This window comes from Lethenteron reissneri, chromosome 45 (genome assembly GCF_015708825.2).
Source record: "Lethenteron reissneri isolate LAM-NWPU_2019-01 chromosome 45, ASM1570882v1, whole genome shotgun sequence".
NCBI lineage: Eukaryota > Metazoa > Chordata > Hyperoartia > Petromyzontiformes > Petromyzontidae > Lethenteron > Lethenteron reissneri.
In genome coordinates, this window is record NC_083823.1 from 2,453,367 (window position 1) to 2,470,670 (window position 17,304).

General features: G+C 54.4%; 1 protein-coding gene across 4 annotated transcripts; it reads left to right on the plus strand.

The window, feature by feature from the left end:
- Positions 1 to 3,528: 3,528 nt before the first annotated feature.
- Positions 3,529 to 15,732, plus strand: DHRS12 (dehydrogenase/reductase 12). 4 transcript variants are annotated; one of them, XR_009756478.1, is made up of 12 exons: positions 3,529 to 3,652; positions 5,195 to 5,270; positions 6,386 to 6,519; positions 7,146 to 7,228; positions 7,831 to 7,926; positions 9,394 to 9,475; positions 10,550 to 10,614; positions 11,269 to 11,373; positions 11,772 to 11,862; positions 12,081 to 12,218; positions 12,598 to 14,214; positions 14,589 to 15,732. XR_009756478.1 is itself a non-coding variant. In XM_061570303.1 (11 exons), the coding sequence occupies exons 2-11, from the start codon at positions 5,215 to 5,217 to the stop codon at positions 12,714 to 12,716; spliced, it is 969 nt and encodes a 322-aa protein (XP_061426287.1). In that variant the 5' UTR covers positions 3,529 to 3,652; positions 5,195 to 5,214; the 3' UTR covers positions 12,717 to 14,333. The 4 variants fall into 4 exon arrangements, 2 of the variants coding, with proteins under 2 accessions (XP_061426287.1, XP_061426288.1); XR_009756479.1 differs by lacking the exon at positions 14,589 to 15,732 and having other exon boundaries at positions 12,598 to 14,113; positions 14,147 to 14,333; XM_061570303.1 differs by lacking the exon at positions 14,589 to 15,732 and having other exon boundaries at positions 12,598 to 14,333.
- Positions 15,733 to 17,304: the final 1,572 nt, after the last annotated feature.

The window sequence follows — 17,304 nt, forward strand, 5'->3', positions numbered from 1 at the left end:
GCACTACGAACCCTGAGACCTTAGTTCGATTCGCACTCACGGCCAACACTTTAGTGGCGATTATCTGAACCCGTCCTGGCCCTCCCCTAGGTCGACTCAGCCTCAAATGAGTACCTGGTGCAGTGTGTTAACATCGCCACTAGGCAGAGGTGGCCGGGCGTGGTGTTAGCAAACCACCCCGTGGTGCGCCGCGCCAGGCTTTCATAGGTGCTCGCTAACAGCACTTGCCCCAACAGTGTTACAGGCTACACGGGGAATCTTTGCTTTGTGTTGTAAAGTGGCATTCTTTTTGTGTCCACAACATCACGCTGACATTAAACCTCTGCGTAACATTTGCAATTATGCCACGATTTACATCGCTCCCCAATGTGACGGGGTTGTTTTTTTTCTCCACACCATCAAATGTTACATTTGGCCGCTCAACTGAAAACCCGTGGACGTTTCGCTGTCCTCTTGATGACCTGCTGCTCACACACTTGCAGCACAATTGTCAAACATTCCCGTCTCGTAATTATAATCTGGCGAGGTGTTGTGGTTCATTTGTGGCAAGATATAGTCGTGTTATATATCCGTGACGCCAGGGTTTGCACAAACTCCAGTCCTCGTGACCCACCCATTTACTCCTGTGCAAATGAACTCCACGCTACACGCGTCCGATGATTGGTAAACCAGTGCCACGTGGCGCTCTAAGAAACTAACGCTGCCTTGATACTGGTAGGAACCTCCTGGTTACACCAGCCCACAGGGGATTATCGTGTCCGTCCGTCGTGCATCATGATTATGCACATATGTGTCTGTATCCACGACGTCCCCACTTGTGTCCCACACGTGCCCCTGAGTGTGTCCCACACGTGCCCCTGAGTGTGTCCCACACGTGCCCCTGAGTGTGTCACACACGTGTCACTGAGTGTGTCACACACGTGCCCCTGAGTGTGTCCCACACGTGCCCCTGAGTGTCTCCCACACGTGCCCCTGAGTGTGTCCCACACGTGCCCCTGAGTGTGTCACACACGTGTCACTGAGTGTGTCCCACACGTGCCCCTGAGTGTGTCCCACACGTGCCCCTGAGTGTGTCCCACACGTGTCACTGAGTGTGTCACACACGTGCCCCTGAGTGTGTCACACACGTGCCCCTGAGTGTGTCACACACGTGCCCCTGAGTGTCTCCCACACGTGCCCCTGAGTGTGTCACACACGTGCCCCTGAGTGTGTCACACACGTGCCCCTGAGTGTGTCCCACACGTGCCCCTGAGTGTCACACACGTGCCCCTGAGTGTCTCCCACACGTGCCCCTGAGTGTGTCACACACGTGCCCCTGAGTGTGTCACACACGTGCCCCTGAGTGTCTCCCACACGTGCCCCTGAGTGTGTCACACACGTGCCCCTGAGTGTGTCCCACACGTGCCCCTGAGTGTGTCCCACACGTGCCCCTGAGTGTGTCACACACGTGTCACTGAGTGTGTCACACACGTGCCCCTGAGTGTGTCCCACACGTGCCCCTGAGTGTCTCCCACACGTGCCCCTGAGTGTGTCCCACACGTGCCCCTGAGTGTGTCCCACACGTGCCCCTGAGTGTGTCGCACACGTGTCACTGAGTGTGTCCCACACGTGCCCCTGAGTGTGTCCCACACGTGCCCCTGAGTGTGTCCCACACGTGTCACTGAGTGTGTCACACACGTGCCCCTGAGTGTGTCACACACGTGCCCCTGAGTGTCTCCCACACGTGCCCCTGAGTGTGTCACACACGTGCCCCTGAGTGTCACACACGTGTCACTGAGTGTGTCCCACACGTGCCCCTGAGTGTCACACACGTGCCCCTGAGTGTGTCCCACACGTGCCCCTGAGTGTGTCACACACGTGCCCCTGAGTGTCACACACGTGCCCCTGAGTGTCTCCCACACGTGCCCCTGAGTGTGTCACACACGTGCCCCTGAGTGTGTCACACACGTGCCCCTGAGTGTCTCCCACACGTGCCCCTGAGTGTGTCACACACGTGTCACTGAGTGTGTCACACACGTGCCCCTGAGTGTGTCCCACACGTGCCCCTGAGTGTGTCCCACACGTGCCCCTGAGTGTGTCACACACGTGTCACTGAGTGTGTCACACACGTGCCCCTGAGTGTCTCCCACACGTGCCCCTGAGTGTGTCCCACACGTGCCCCTGAGTGTGTCACACACGTGTCACTGAGTGTGTCCCACACGTGCCCCTGAGTGTGTCCCACACGTGCCCCTGAGTGTGTCCCACACGTGTCACTGAGTGTGTCACACACGTGCCCCTGAGTGTGTCACACACGTGCCCCTGAGTGTGTCACACACGTGCCCCTGAGTGTGTCACACACGTGCCCCTGAGTGTCTCCCACACGTGCCCCTGAGTGTGTCACACACGTGCCCCTGAGTGTGTCCCACACGTGCCCCTGAGTGTGTCCCACACGTGCCCCTGAGTGTCACACACGTGCCCCTGAGTGTCTCCCACACGTGCCCCTGAGTGTCACACACGTGCCCCTGAGTGTGTCACACACGTGCCCCTGAGTGTCTCCCACACGTGCCCCTGAGTGTGTCACACACGTGCCCCTGAGTGTGTCCCACACGTGCCCCTGAGTGTGTCACACACGTGCCCCTGAGTGTGTCACACACGTGTCACTGAGTGTGTCACACACGTGCCCCTGAGTGTGTCCCACACGTGCCCCTGAGTGTGTCCCACACGTGTCACTGAGTGTGTCACACACGTGCCCCTGAGTGTGTCCCACACGTGCCCCTGAGTGTCACACACGTGCCCCTGAGTGTCTCCCACACGTGCCCCTGAGTGTGTCACACACGTGCCCCTGAGTGTCTCCCACACGTGCCCCTGAGTGTGTCCCACACGTGCCCCTGAGTGTGTCCCACACGTGCCCCTGAGTGTGTCACACACGTGCCACTGAGTGTCTCCCACACGTGCCCCTGAGTGTGTCACACGCGTGCCCCTGAGTGTGTCCCACACGTGCCCCTGAGTGTGTCCCACACGTGCCACTGAGTGTCTCCCACACGTGTCACTGAGTGTGTCCCACACGTGCCCCTGAGTGTCTCCCACACGTGCCCATGAGTGTGTCCCACACGTGCCCATGAGTGTGTCACACACGTGTCACTGAGTGTGTCCCACACGTGTCACTGAGTGTGTCCCACACGTGCCCCTGAGTGTGTCACACGCGTGCCCCTGAGTGTCTCCCACACGCGTGCCCCTGAGTGTCTCCCACACGTGTCACTGAGTGTGTCACACGCGTGCCCCTGAGTGTGTCACACACGTGCCCCTGAGTGTGTCACACACGTGCCCCTGAGTGTGTCACACACGTGCCCCTGAGTGTGTCACACACGTGCCCCTGAGTGTCTTCTACACGTGCCCCTGAGTGTGTCACACACGTGCCCCTGAGTGTGTCCCACACGTGCCCCTGAGTGTGTCACACCCGCTCAATGGGGCTCGTGTTGTGTGCACGGGCTGGGGGTGCGGCACTGAGCGAGTTTGGCTGTCGGGAGCCGGCCACGCGAATCGGCCTCCCAGGCATTTTGCATTGCGACAGCTGCGGCCACGTGTCTGGGGTGGGGGAGGGCTGGCTTGTGTAACAACAACAGCAGCAGCAACAGCAGCAGCAACAACACGCGTGTTTTGCTGCTGGGGTGGGGTGAGTGAGCTGTGTGTCTGTCTGTGTGTGGGGAGCGGTGGTGCAGTAGTTAGCGCGACGCTACGCTACGAACCTGGCCACCCGGGTTCGATTCCCGCTCGTGGCCAACACCGGTGACGATTATCTGAACCGGTCCTGGGCCTCTCATAGGTCGGCTCGGCCTCAAATTAGTACCCGGTGCGGTGTGTAAACATCGCCACCCACCCCGTTGTGTGCGGTTCCGGTCTTCAGAGCTACTTTGCTCACAGCACTTGCCCAAACAGTCTGTTCACGGCTATACGGGGGATCTTGTGTCTTTGATGTGTCCTTGATGTGACGGTGATAGTGGTGGTGATGATGATGGTGCACCTAACCTGGCACAAGCGCCGTGGGGGTTGATGGTGGTGGCGGTAATGTTGTTGATGGCGATTCTAATCGATGGGAGTGATGTCAATGATGGTGAATTATTTCCACAGCATCCGCACGCAGCTTCAGCGAAGACGAGTTTCACATCACAATCACTTTATTCCCGATTTTACTTCGCGAGGTTACTAAGTGCTCGCTCACGAAAGCTCGCCTGCGTGAAGCCGACAACTCACTCGGGTTTAACAGCAGTGGGCCAGTGGCATCGAATTCACGAAAAAAGTTTCTCTCGCTCTGAATTCGCACTGATTTACATTGCAACCTCAGAAGAACGATGTTAGCCAATCGGAATTCCCCTCTTACACGCTTTTATTTAACTCATTCTGTCTGTTGTCGTATCCTCAAATCTTGTAACTCAATTTTAACCCACTTCCCAATGTGGCATCGACTGCAAACTTGGCATACTTATGTCATACTGATGACAATGCCATATTCTATCATTAAAACTAAAATTAAAAAATGTTTCGGCTTGGGTCTAATTGTCCACGCTCAACTCACGTTGGCTGTAAACCACCACGGTCCATTATGGAAGCTTCAGGGCCACTTCCTGGAGTCGTGGAGTTCTGCCATTACTAGTACGGTACATTTCATTAAAGCGTGTTTTAAAAAAGTATTTTGAGATATTTATGTTGAAGTCGATTAGCAAATCGTTTGCCAGTGCTGGTCTATGGCCAATTCGTTTCTCATTGTCAGCCGATGGGCATTCTTTTTAAATCCTTTATATTAAGTTCACTTGCTTGCTTGCTTGCGCGCTTACGACCGTGCAAATCTTTCGGTCGTTTTTAACCCACTTCCCGTGATCCAATCGAGCTGACATTTTGCACACAGACTCGTTGTGCGTGACAATACATTTTCGTTAAAAAAATTCCAAATTTTTACACTTTTTAGGAAAAAAAAAATTATATTTAATTACCAATTGCTTAATGGTGGCAGGCAATCATCTGATCCATAGGTGGCAGCCATCTCAAGCCAGAGGACGAGAGGACTCTAGCCGCCACGCATATAAAGGATTTATAGTGAAAAACTTTGTTTTTACGGGTTAATTTTTTTCAGTTGTAGTCTGTCCCGAGTATAGTCGCTGACGTTATTTGAGTTCACTGACCACCGACTGATGCCACGTGTGTTTGTTTTGTCTGCCAGATACAACGCGCAGCTTTGCCATGTCTCTCTACCGGAACTCTATCTGGTTCGTGAAAGGTCTGCAGGAGTACACAACGTGAGTGTCGTCACTCGATTGGGTTATTCGGATTCTTCTTTTTGTTAAATTGTCAGATTTCGTTTCACGCGATGTGTTTTCTTGTCATGTACAGGTTTAAATTATTTACTTCGTGGGCCATTCCCCGAAACGTTGCCCATTGTATACTTTTCATTTTAAGGCCGCAGTGTTATTAGGTTTTAAAAAAAATCATAATTTACGTGCAGAGTTTGATTCCCGAAATGTTATCATTAATTCCGTAGTGGATAAAATCCTTACCGCTTTGCGGGAAAGTGCAGAAACCGATGACGTGAATAGACTGAAACATCGTCATAGAAATGTGGAATTACCATGAACGCCGGGTGGCCCACGCCTCGCGCGGCCGCTTTTGTCTCCCCATTTGCAGTGTTTACACATCGCAGCAGGTACTTATTTAGGGCTCAGTCGACCTAGGGGGAGGTCCAGGACTGGTTCAGCAAATCGCCACTGGTGTCGGCTGCGAGCGAGAATTGAACTCGGGCCGCCGGGTTCGTAGCGTAGCGCTGACCACGACACTACTGCTGCCCACGCACGGTGACACATGGAGATACACAGAGAGGGACATACTGTAATATAGAGACACGGAGAGAGATGCTGAGGACACAGACAGAACGAGACTGATACAATTAAAAATACATAAAGAGAGAGAGATGGAGAGAGACAAAGACAGAGACACGCAGAGACGGCCGCACGGAAAGAGACACAGAAACAGAGGGAGAGAATTAGGTATCCTTCCAATTGCTGATCTAACATATATGTAATGATCGATGGCTTTTTTGAATATAGATGCCACTATTTATCTTGCTTAGTTGTGCTGTACCTCTATGCCCCCCCCCCCAACATCTGATCTGCCCCCTCCGCCTTCACCGATCCGTGCCGATCGGCGTCGCGGATTTACGATCATGGCCCCCCGCGACCCCCCGCGACCCCCCATGGACCCCCCACAACCCCCCGCGACCCCCCACTACCCCCGCGACACGTGCGGCGTGGGCACGCCCTCATCCAGCAGAGGATCGGCAAACTGGAGGCTGCCGCACGTCGGCGCGTTGGGGCCCACGCTGACCACGGTCTGTGACCCCCCCCTCCCGCCCTGCCAGGGGCGGCTACGAAGCGGCCGCCAAGAACTTCCGGGCCCAGGATTTGGAGGTGGACGCGAGCGGCCGCTCCTTCATGGTGACGGGGGCCAACAGCGGCATCGGCAAGGCGGCCGCCCTCCACATGGCCAAGAGAGGTCGGCGGGAGGTCACGGGGGGGCAGGGTGGGGGGCCGGTCACGAGGAGGGGGGGGGGGGTGCACGGGGAGATCATGGGGAAGTCACGTGTGTGCATGAGCGGGTGAGTGGATGATTGAGTGACAGCGTGAATGGGTAGGTGAGTGAATATATGATGAGTGGGTGATATGATGGGCGAGTGAGTCAGTGAGTGGGTGGGCGAGTGAATGTGTGAGTTGGTGGGTGAGTTGCTCCCTGCCTTTCTTCCCATGTGACTCCGCGCTCTAGAGACATCACTAATGCACGTTGTTGTTGTTGTTGTTGCACTAGTGCGTGCCAGTTGGGAGCGGTAGTTAGTGTGCTGCACTATGAACCTGGCGGCCCGAGTTTGATTCTCGCTCACGGCCAACACCAGTGATGATTATTGTAACCGGTCCTGGGTCTCTCCTAGGTCGACTCAGCCTTCAACGAGTACCTGGCGCGGTGTGTAAAACATCGCCACTCGGGAGACAAAAGGTGGCCGGGCGCGGTGATGGCCACCCTCCCGTTCATGTACCGTGCCTGCCTTCATTCTACTCGCTAACAGCACTTGCCTCAAAAGCCTGCTAAGGCTATATGGGGGATCTTTGCCTTTGTGTGCGGAGCAGGCGGAGCCGTGCACCTCGTGTGTCGCAACCGCGAGCGAGCCGAGCAGGCGCGCGAAGACATCGTCAAGGAGAGCGGCAACCAGGTGCCCACCTTTGACCTCTGAACTGCGTGACCCCCGATGCCTTGTCCACCAGAAGTCTTGTATCGGAGCAGTGGCTCTCAACCTTTTTGTGATGGGTTTCTCCCCCCCCCCTCCCCCGCAATCAAGAGCGCTGGTCCATTACCTTGCAATTCCCTCCCCATCCCTGTCTTTCCCCAAGTTCTCACACCTTTGCTCAGTTCAAGAAACGTATCGACCCTTTGTCTGCTGTACGTTTCTGGCACGCCTGGGCGCCGTGAGCCTCCGGGCTTGCTCTCAGCAACCGTGATGAAACAAAATAATATCCGTGCTTCTTGTGTACATTGCAAGCGGCATCATTTGTCCGCCTGTCAATTCGGTCCGTCGGTGTCCGTCGGTCACAGCGTCTGCTTAGCTCATTTTCATTACAGTCGAGTCGGAGGTACATTCTAACCAGACTAAAAACAGGGCCATGTGCCGTTGATAATTATGAGCTATTCACCTGCCCTGACCATTGACCCGTGTAAAATATATATTTACGATGAGCGAAAACGTGCAGCATGGTAATCGCCGTGGCGTTTTAGAGACTTTCCGCCAAATCGTCTAATCCTCCCGTCTCGCGACAGAGCGTGTTCGTGCACCTGCTGGACATGTCCCACCCGAGCAAGGTCTGGGAGTTTGCGGAAAACTTCAAGAAGGAGAACGAGACGCTCAACGTCCTGGTGAGGAGGGGGAGGAGGGGCGAGTCATTGACATATACGCCACGGTGACGAGATGTTAACTACCTCGCCTGGTATACACGAGATCGTGGGTTCGGCCCCGACCCTGACACCTGTATATTTGCTGTTTGCATGTCTCTCTCTCTCTCTCCCCGTGGTCACGATTTGTCTACGGTTCCTCCGGTTCTCCCCGCCACGTTTAGAATCGACGTGCGGTTTAGAGGATTTGGCTGCTGTAAATTTCCACGCCACGGTGATGGCGATCGCGATGATGATGATGATGGCGATGATGGCGATGATGATGATGACGATGACAATGATGACGACGATGACTATGACGATGATGATGATGACGATGATGACGATGACGATGACGACGATGATGATAACGATGATGATGATAACGACGATGATGATGATGATAATCCCACTTGTTGGGCTACCATTCGTGATGGCCAAGTCGCTTCTGAACAAGAGCTCTGATAGCTCAGTGGGGGTCTTGCCTGGTCCAACATTTTTTCTCATAAAAACTGAAAGATCCACGAACAACTACGGTGATGGCATTGACGTCGTCTTGGGGCGGCCGCTCGCTAGCGGGGTGGCGGGTCGTGTAGCTTCCACGAGTGAGTTTGGGTTCGCTAAATGGATTTTCACGTCTGTATCATTGTTTTTACTAAGCAACGCTTGCCTGTGCAGTCCATTTCCCAAATTCGGCACCTTGCTAACGAGTGCAGCCAAAGATGATCGCACTCCGGGTGGTGTTTTAACAATAAAACTCTTTATCAATAATAACAACAACAACAATGAAAAACGCGAATTGCCACAAAGCAGCGGCCTCACCCTGACCCCGCTCTCGCTGTCCCAAAACGGCGAAAGAAAGAGGACTGCTCCGGCACCCTCTATTTGAACACGACGACCAAACAGACGTAAGTTGTCTCCACCGGCGTGAGGCCACGCAACGCTGCGGCCGAAAGGCCCCCCGCCCCCGCCCGGCGTGGCCGAGCCGGTCGAGCCACCGACGCGCCGAGAGGTTTGGCCTTCCGGCAAACCGCTCGCGGCGGCGGTGGCAAGAGCGAGCGACGTGGTGCTTCGGTCGCGCCGCGACCGTCCAGCTTCGCCCGGGTGTTGGCCAAGTGCCGGGACCACGCAGAGCGGAACGGGGGAAGTGTTGCCACCTGCAGGTTGCGGTGGTTGCACGCGGTGTGGATAGGATGAAACGGTCGTGCCGGGGAGGAAACCTGGACTATCCAGAGAAAATACACTGCCATCACCGCCACCGCCATCACCGCCACCATCGCCACCATCAACACTACCACCATCGCCGCCACCATCACTATCACCACCGCCACCACCACCATCAACACCACCATCACTGTCACCATCGCCACCACCACAGTGCACAAGAGGGAGGGAGCTCCAGGGAGTGTGTCTCTCTCTCCGCTAATGAGCACACGCACTCTCCGCCCGTAGGTGAACAACGCTGGCTGCATGGTGAACCAGAGGGAGCTCACCGCGGACGGACTTGAGAAAAACTTTGCCACAAACACGCTGGGTAAGCCTCGGCGCTTTTGTCAAAGCCTCTGTGGCCTTGAGAGGAAAAGTATACACAGTCGGTGACGTTTTGGGAAATTACCCTTCTGCTTTCTCACAGATGTTGACTCCCTCGCCTGGTATACAGGAGGTCGTAAGTTCGATCCCAACCCTGACGCCTGCTGCTGTATATTTGGAGATTGCGGTGTCTCTCCTCCGTGGTCGCGTGGCTTTTACTCCGGGTCCTCCGGTTCTTCCTTCCACATTTAGAATCAACATCACGCGTTCCGAGCATTTGGCTGCGATAGACGTCCACACGATAGGCCACTTCGTTGAGCTGTATAGCTCAGTGAGGCCTTACCTGGTGAAATAAAAAACATTTAGTTTACATACCCGCTCCTTTTGAAGGCGAGGCGACGTCACTTCGTTGATGTTGCCGTCATAATAATCGTCGACTTGTGACACGCCGTGCCACCACCAAAGCGCCGCATTACAAGTTGACGATTATTATGACGACGTCGTCATAACTTGACTTGTAACGCCCCGCGCCGCTGCCACCGCGTTCGCTCCTCGCTCTCGTCGAGAGAGACGGGGGATGTCTCAAGAGCTGCGAGGAGGAACCACAGATAAGGTGGAAGGCAGCAGCAGCAGCAGCCAGGTAGCGAGGAGACAGCGCCAAATTCCTCCCCAAGCTCTGCGGCCCTCTACGTATTAAGGTGTTACCGGGGAATTAACATGCACGTGGGAGGAGAAAACCCATGCGTGCGTGGGGACAACGACCTACCCCATACAGATGGATCAGGTGGGCTCCACAGCAAGTGTACGGGCTCCTCGACGCCCACGGGAGGACAGTTTCGTGCGACATCTGCGCGCGGTGATTCACCAACCCTCGCTGCTGCCTCCGCACAGCGCTGGACTACAGGCAGCAGCCGCCCCAATATGATCCCACGTTACACGCGACGTCACCTCGTGGTGCACCTTGACGCTTGGCGACGTCGCGTTGGGGAAAAGTCGTTACCGGAGCCCCGTCCGTGTGCGTGATTTGATTGGATGTATTTATGCTTTTCCCCCCACCCCTTGCCGTCGGTTTCATCAGGCACCTACATCCTGACCACGGCCTTCTTGCCCCTGCTGGAGAAGAGCGGCGACGACGCTCGAGTGGTACGAACCGTGAGACGGGGGTGGGGGGGGTAAAAGGTCATCGCGCAGGGACCGCCGCGGTGCATTGTGGGCCCAGGGCCAGTTCTGGATGTGCCCTCAAATGAGTACCTGGGCAGTATGTCAACATCGCGAACAATATTTCAAGTCTATGTAGACTATGTATTTGTTTTTTTTACTTCTTTTGCACTGTACGTAGCCAACCGTGCTCATCAGAGGTGTGGGGAAAGACAACAAACTAAACATGAAAAGCAGTTCTAAAGAACTGAGTTTTCAAATCTAGATTTAAAAGTAGATAGCTCCAGTGGCTTCCTAATATCGGAAGGAAGAGCGTTCCAGACGGCCGCAGAAGCGCATCTGAAAGCGCCGCGCGATGATGCGGTGACCAGCATCTTTGTTTGATGGCCCAGCAGTCAAAAGCTGCTGCTGCTGCGAGGATGATGACCGGAGTTCGCGTGATGATGGTTTATGCTCCTTGACGAGATCAGCGAGGCATTGTGGTTCATTTGTGGCAAGCACTTTGTGTGTAACGAGCGCGACCTTATCGTAACGTATCCGTCCGGCGATCGGAAGCCAACGCAGCTTTGCGAGCACGGGACGGCCACGGTCGGATCTTGCATTACCCGTCACGACACACGTGTGTGCGCACGTGTGCAGGTGACGGTGTCGTCAGGCGGGATGCTGGTGCAGAAGCTTGACCCCGATGACCTCCAGGTGGAGCGAGGTCCGTTTGACGGCACCATGGTCTACTCCCAGAACAAGGTGGGCGCGATGGCCGCTCTACAGTTCTCTTCTCGCGTGTCCCATCCGCTCTCGGTTTCGTAGATAGACTTCGCCACGCTGTCCAGCGCGGGATGGTGAAAAATAATAAACATCATGTCGTTGTCTCGGCCCACCGGTAAGTCAAAGAGCCATTTTCGTAACCAAATTTGAGCGATTGGATAATTCGTCTTACTCGAAATTATGCCTCACATCTTCAGAAGATCCAGAAAAGTCCAGAGTAAAATCCAGGAAGTGTTCGACGCTTGTTGTACACGTGACAAATTTGTCTGTGTCCCGGTGGTGGTAGTGTCTTGACGATACAAACTTGACCCTGGGTCATTGCGTGGCCTAAACCCAACAATCTCTTTGTTTGCTGTTTGGAACGCGATCGCGAGCAGCGGCAGCAAGTGGCGATGACCGAGCAGTGGGCAGCGCGGCACAGAGGCGTTCACTTCTCCAGCATGCACCCGGGATGGGCAGACACACCCGGTAACACAAGAGACACACGCACAACCCACCCGTTATACTGGACTTAGGTACCACCAGTAACACGCACAACCCACACTTCACCTGCTGCTATGCAAATCCTCATTTGGCTCCCGCCTTGACCGGAGCAGTACAAGGGCGATTCCAGGATACTGGCCTCAATAGGCACTCGCTAACAATGCCCCGCCGGCGACGGTGCCGGTGGCGTTGTCTCTGTGCAGCGGTGCGCACGGCCATGCCGGAATTCCACCGGCGCATGAACGGGCGGCTGCGCACGGAGGAGCAGGGCGCCGACACGGTGGTGTGGCTGGCGCTGTCCCCCGCCGCTCGCGCCCACCCCAGCGGCCTCTTCTTCCAGGGTAAGGGCCGAGAGGCAGGAGGGCCAGAGTTGCGACGTCACGGGTAACTCGTCCTTTCCCTCTGCACGATGTTGGCAAACGTAGGTTTTGGCAGCCGTCGCGATTGTCGTTCGCTTGTGAAAACTTCATTGCGGGTGCCACTGCGCTCAGGCTTGCGCGTGTGCACGTCGAACTTCTTTTGCACCGTACGTAGACCGACCGCGCTGCTCGGAGTCGTCGCTCGAGGTCGCCCGCTTCCCTCCCGGTGTCTCCGTAGCCCGCGAAGGCGAACGGCGACACTTGGGGAGTGGAATGTAACGCGACGGTGGGACCGTCGCGATGGCGAAGCGGCTGTTCCTGCCAGCGACTGTGCATTGAGTCGGTGTGGCGTCGCCCCCAGATCGCAAGGCCGTGGCGACGCATCTCCCGCTTGCCTGGACTCGCTCCTCTGACGCCGAAGCGCAGAGGCTCATGGGGAAACTGGAAGAAATCGCCGCGCGGTTCAAGGCCCCCGCTTGAGACGTCCGAAGAATTTGGACGGTCGTCGCCGATTCCGCCAGATTCATGACTTGGGACGTATCCTTGATTGGAGCGAAAAACATTGATTTTGGTAAATTACGATGTTGGGGATGATTTGATGCCGACTGACGTGTACAGCTTTTTCTTGTTTTTTGTAAGCAAACAGTGCCGTCATTTGCGTTGTTGAGAACAGTTCTGTAGCCGTTGAAATGCAAGCGAGGCGGTGTGGGTATTGTACAGCATTCCTATGCAGAGGCAGCAAACTATTTGGAACTTGTCACGACCTGTCATTTCAAACGTTACACCTATTTAAAAGCAGAATGTGTTTGTAAAACATACGAAACGACTTTGCTCATTCTGTCATTTACCGGCACTGATGTAACACAAATGTGTGAACTCTATGAAGTGACTTTCAATGGTATTAAATTTCGATTTAAAGCTTTCGTGACTGCAGGTATTCATCTTCTTGGTTCTTTCGGTAAAGTCACGTAGAAGGGAAGTAATAAAATAATAAAAATAAAACATAATAAAATAATTCTCACGACGTTTCGGCCACAACGCAAGCAGCCGTCCTCAGGTGAAGAACCTGTGTGGGGGACCACTTTATTACTTCCCTTCTACGTGACTTTACCGAAAGAACCAAGAAGTTAAATGGTATTGTTGCACATTTGACACTGGAACATTTTTTTCCTGAATGCAGTGAAAGGTGGAACCCTCACAGGTGGAGGGGGGGGGGGGGAGTTAAAACTCGGTTCACAATTCAGCAGAGCCCCGTTTATTTAAATTGCGTGCCCTGCCCGCACATCACGATTCACACTGAAGTACAGTTTCCACACAAAACCGCGGAGAAACGCACGCACGCACGAGAGAGAAAAAAAAATCAAAACTCAAAATAGTAACTAAACAATAAAACATAAATCTGGAACGCCGCGAAGTATATTTCTCAGATTGTAGGTCCGGGTCGAGGTACAAAGCACCGCCACGCAGGAGCATTCTGTGCTCGCTCGATCGATCAACCGGCGGACTGGAAGTTTTGTATTTACGCTCGGGCGATGTTTCGCAAAGAGCAGCCTGAGCAGGACCGCGGTTCCCTGCTCCCTGGCGAGACGGAGAGCCCCCCCCCCCTCGGGGAGAGGGCTGGTGGAGACAAATCCTGGAGAACACGGGCAGTTCGTTCCGTGGGGGGTCCTAAAAGCCACGCACGCAACCTCACATGTTGTGGTCGTGGGTTTGAACTCGTTGGTCAGCAGTGCTGGATTTAAGTTTAAAAAAAATCCGCGCTGTTGCAAACATATTGATAAAAGTAACAAGAATTTTCCAGTGGATTTGTCGACTCATAGAATGATCACATCGGTGTCCCGTAGGTGTCCCGTTGGTGTCCCGTAGGGGTCCCGTTGGTGTCCCATAGGGGTCCCGTTGGTGTCCCGTAGGGGTCCCGTAGGGGTCCCGTTGGGGTCCCGTTGGTGTGTCCCGTAGGGGTCCCGTTGGGGTCCCGTTGGTGTGTCCCGTAGGGGTCCCGTTGGGGTCCCGTTGGTGTGTCCCGTAGGGGTCCCGTTGGGGTCCCGTTGGTGTGTCCCGTAGGGGTCCCGTTGGGGTCCCGTTGGTGTGTCCCGTAGGGGTCCCGTTGGGGTCCCGTTGGTGTGTCCCGTAGGGGTCCCGTTGGGGTCCCGTTGGTGTGTCCCGTAGGGGTCCCGTTGGGGTCCCGTTGGTGTGTCCCGTAGGTGTCCCGTTGGGGTCCCGTTGGTGTGTCCCGTAGGGGTCCCGTTGGGGTCCCGTTGGTGTGTCCCGTAGGGGTCCCGTTGGGGTCCCGTTGGTGTGTCCCGTAGGGGTCCCGTTGGGGTCCCGTTGGTGTGTCCCGTAGGGGTCCCGTAGGTGTCCCGTGCAGTGGTTCCCCGACCTGTGTGGGGGACCCACGACTAAAACGGACGGACCGTCAACCCTAAAAAAAAAACTTTTTGACGCACCACCAATCGAGAAAAACTTTTTGAAAATATAAAAACCGACGAAATATTCGTTATCTGCTAAGACTTCCACGGAGCACACCCCACGGCCTTGCAGGTCGCTGTGGGACCGTCGGGTGAAAATGATTTGCGTGTTTTGTCTTATCCAGTTGTGTCCCCAAAGTGTGGATTTTCCTCAAAACGCGTGGTGTTTATACAGTGTAATGTATTTAGGTACTAGCGATGCACCGAGTAAGGACCTCCACGCGAGGCGGCATTGGTAATTTTACATGTGTAGAGGTCACACGTCGTAGATGTGACCCCTTGCAGCCACTAGAGGCTCTACATTCAACACTTAAAACAAATCTTTAAATCGCAACCCTGCATCGTGATGATTAACAATTCGCGGAGGGCGGAAATCGTCACACGCCTAAAGTATACAGGCAAAGCATCAGTGTAAGGAATATTGAGCGCTTTAACTTTGAGCGTCAATTTAAAGAGATTGTATTTAACACAAGTGCTAATGGCAACCCATGGAGAATGATTGTACCGCAGAATTCTTTTCAGTTTTGTTAACTTTGTTTTGTCGGGAGTTGTAAGGGTTGCAACAGTGAAACGCGTTGGACCTAAATAAAAAAAAAATCGATTCAGGAAAATGTAACCAAAGTTTTCCAGCGGGCAAATAACCGTAACATTGATGATAAACACAACTATGCATCAATGAACCGATTAACACGACTCTAAAACTCGCGATACACGCATCAACTCGCATGTGTAAGAATCGATGCTCTTCCACCAGCGCGTGTTTTTCATGCAATGGGTTCACGTCATCCCTGCAGCCACTCGTGGGTGCTGCATTCACCATTAAAACAAAAAACACAATGGAACGGTGACACCTAATCGCAAAAATCAAATCATGGGGGGGCCAGGAGGTTCACTTTGAAACATCTCAAACATACACAAAGTAGGGATTCATCTTCTTGGTTCTTTCGGTAAAGTCACGTAGAAGGGAAATAATAAAATAATAATAAATCATAATAAGATACAATTCTCACGACGTTTCGGCCACAACGCAAGCAGCCGTCCCCCTTCACCGGAGGACGGCTGCTTGCGTTGTGGCCGAAACGTCGTGAGAATTGTATTTTATTATGTTTTATTTTTTTATTTCATTATTTCCCTTCTACGTGACTTTACCGAAAGAACCAAGAAGATACACAAAGTAACCGGTATTGGCCAAATATCCGAATGCTGAAAAGCTACTCAGTTGGATTTCCACAACGCAACATCGCCCCCTACTGCGTGACCCCTGGCAAGACCGCTCCTGAAAAAATAATTCTGGAGACTCGGCGAGGCTTTCTCCGGTAAACAAGGGTCATTGTGCACCCGATTCATCAGCACAAAGTACGCTCTACAGCAGAAATTCGTAGACCTCGCCCGCAGTGTAAACAGCACGAGCAAACCAGCCTCCCGTAACGAGCCGTCCTGCCCCATCCCAGGCTAAGCCATCGACCCACGTTCACGAAACCTTTCAATCGTGGAGGTCAGAACCCAGGGAGAGACTGGGCGCACCCCTGCAGTCTTGCCGACACCGAGCAGATGACGTTTTACCACTCCCGGTGGCGACTTTGTTTTGGTGAAGTCAATTTTGTTTGTGTTTGTACCGTCGCGTTTGTATTGGCGGTCTGTTCCAGATATTTATTTTTTGGCGAACCATCGAACAAAGACAGTCACCGCATCGCGCGCCTTCAGGTGCGCTTCTGCGGCCGTCTGGAACGCTCTTCCTTCCGATATTATGAAGCCACCGGAGCAATGCGCTTTTAAATCTTAGATTGAAAAATGTATTCCTTTCGAACTGCGTTTTGTATGTAGTTCGTCATCTATCCCTCGAACTTCAAATTAGCACGGTTGGCTGTGTACGGTGCGAAAGAAGTTCAACATGTACATGCAGCTGGCCAAGGCTTGTCCAGCAACGAATAAAAATCGCGAGTGGTGGGGTGGAAGAATGGTCGGCGTGGAAGTGGGTGGTGTTGGTGGGGGGGTGGAAGAATGATCGGCGTGGAAGTGGGTGGTGGTGGTGGGGGGGTGGAAGTGGGTGGTGGTGGTGGGGGGGTGGAAGAATGATCGGCGTGGAAGTGGGTGGTGGTGGTGGGGGGGTTGAAGTGGGTGGTGGTGGTGGTGGGGGGGTGGAAGTGGGTGGTGGTGGGGGGGTGGAAGTGGGTGGTGGTGGTGGGGGGGTGGAAGAATGATCGGCGTGGAAGTGGGTGGTGGTGGTGGGGGGGTGGAAGTGGGTGGTGTTGGTGGGGGGGTGGAAGAATGATCGGCGTGGAAGTGGGTGGTGGTGGTGGGGGGGGTTGAATTGGGTGGTGGTGGTGGTGGGGGGGTGGAAGTGGGTGGTGGTGGGGGGGTGGAAGTGGGTGGTGGTGGGGGGGGGTGGAAGTCGCCCATCCCAGATTTGATCTAAAGTGAGCAGGGCAACAACGAGCTGTGCCCTTTCAAAAGCAGCACGCGTTGCCCCTCGCCATCGCGTTAGGGGGGTGGGGGGGAACCGCTTCCTGAGAGCCCAGGAGGACTTTAAAACACCTTGGGTGGACAACCACCGCGCGTGGAAAGCGCCGGTCGCTTCTTGTGTCACTGCAAGAGGGCCCCCC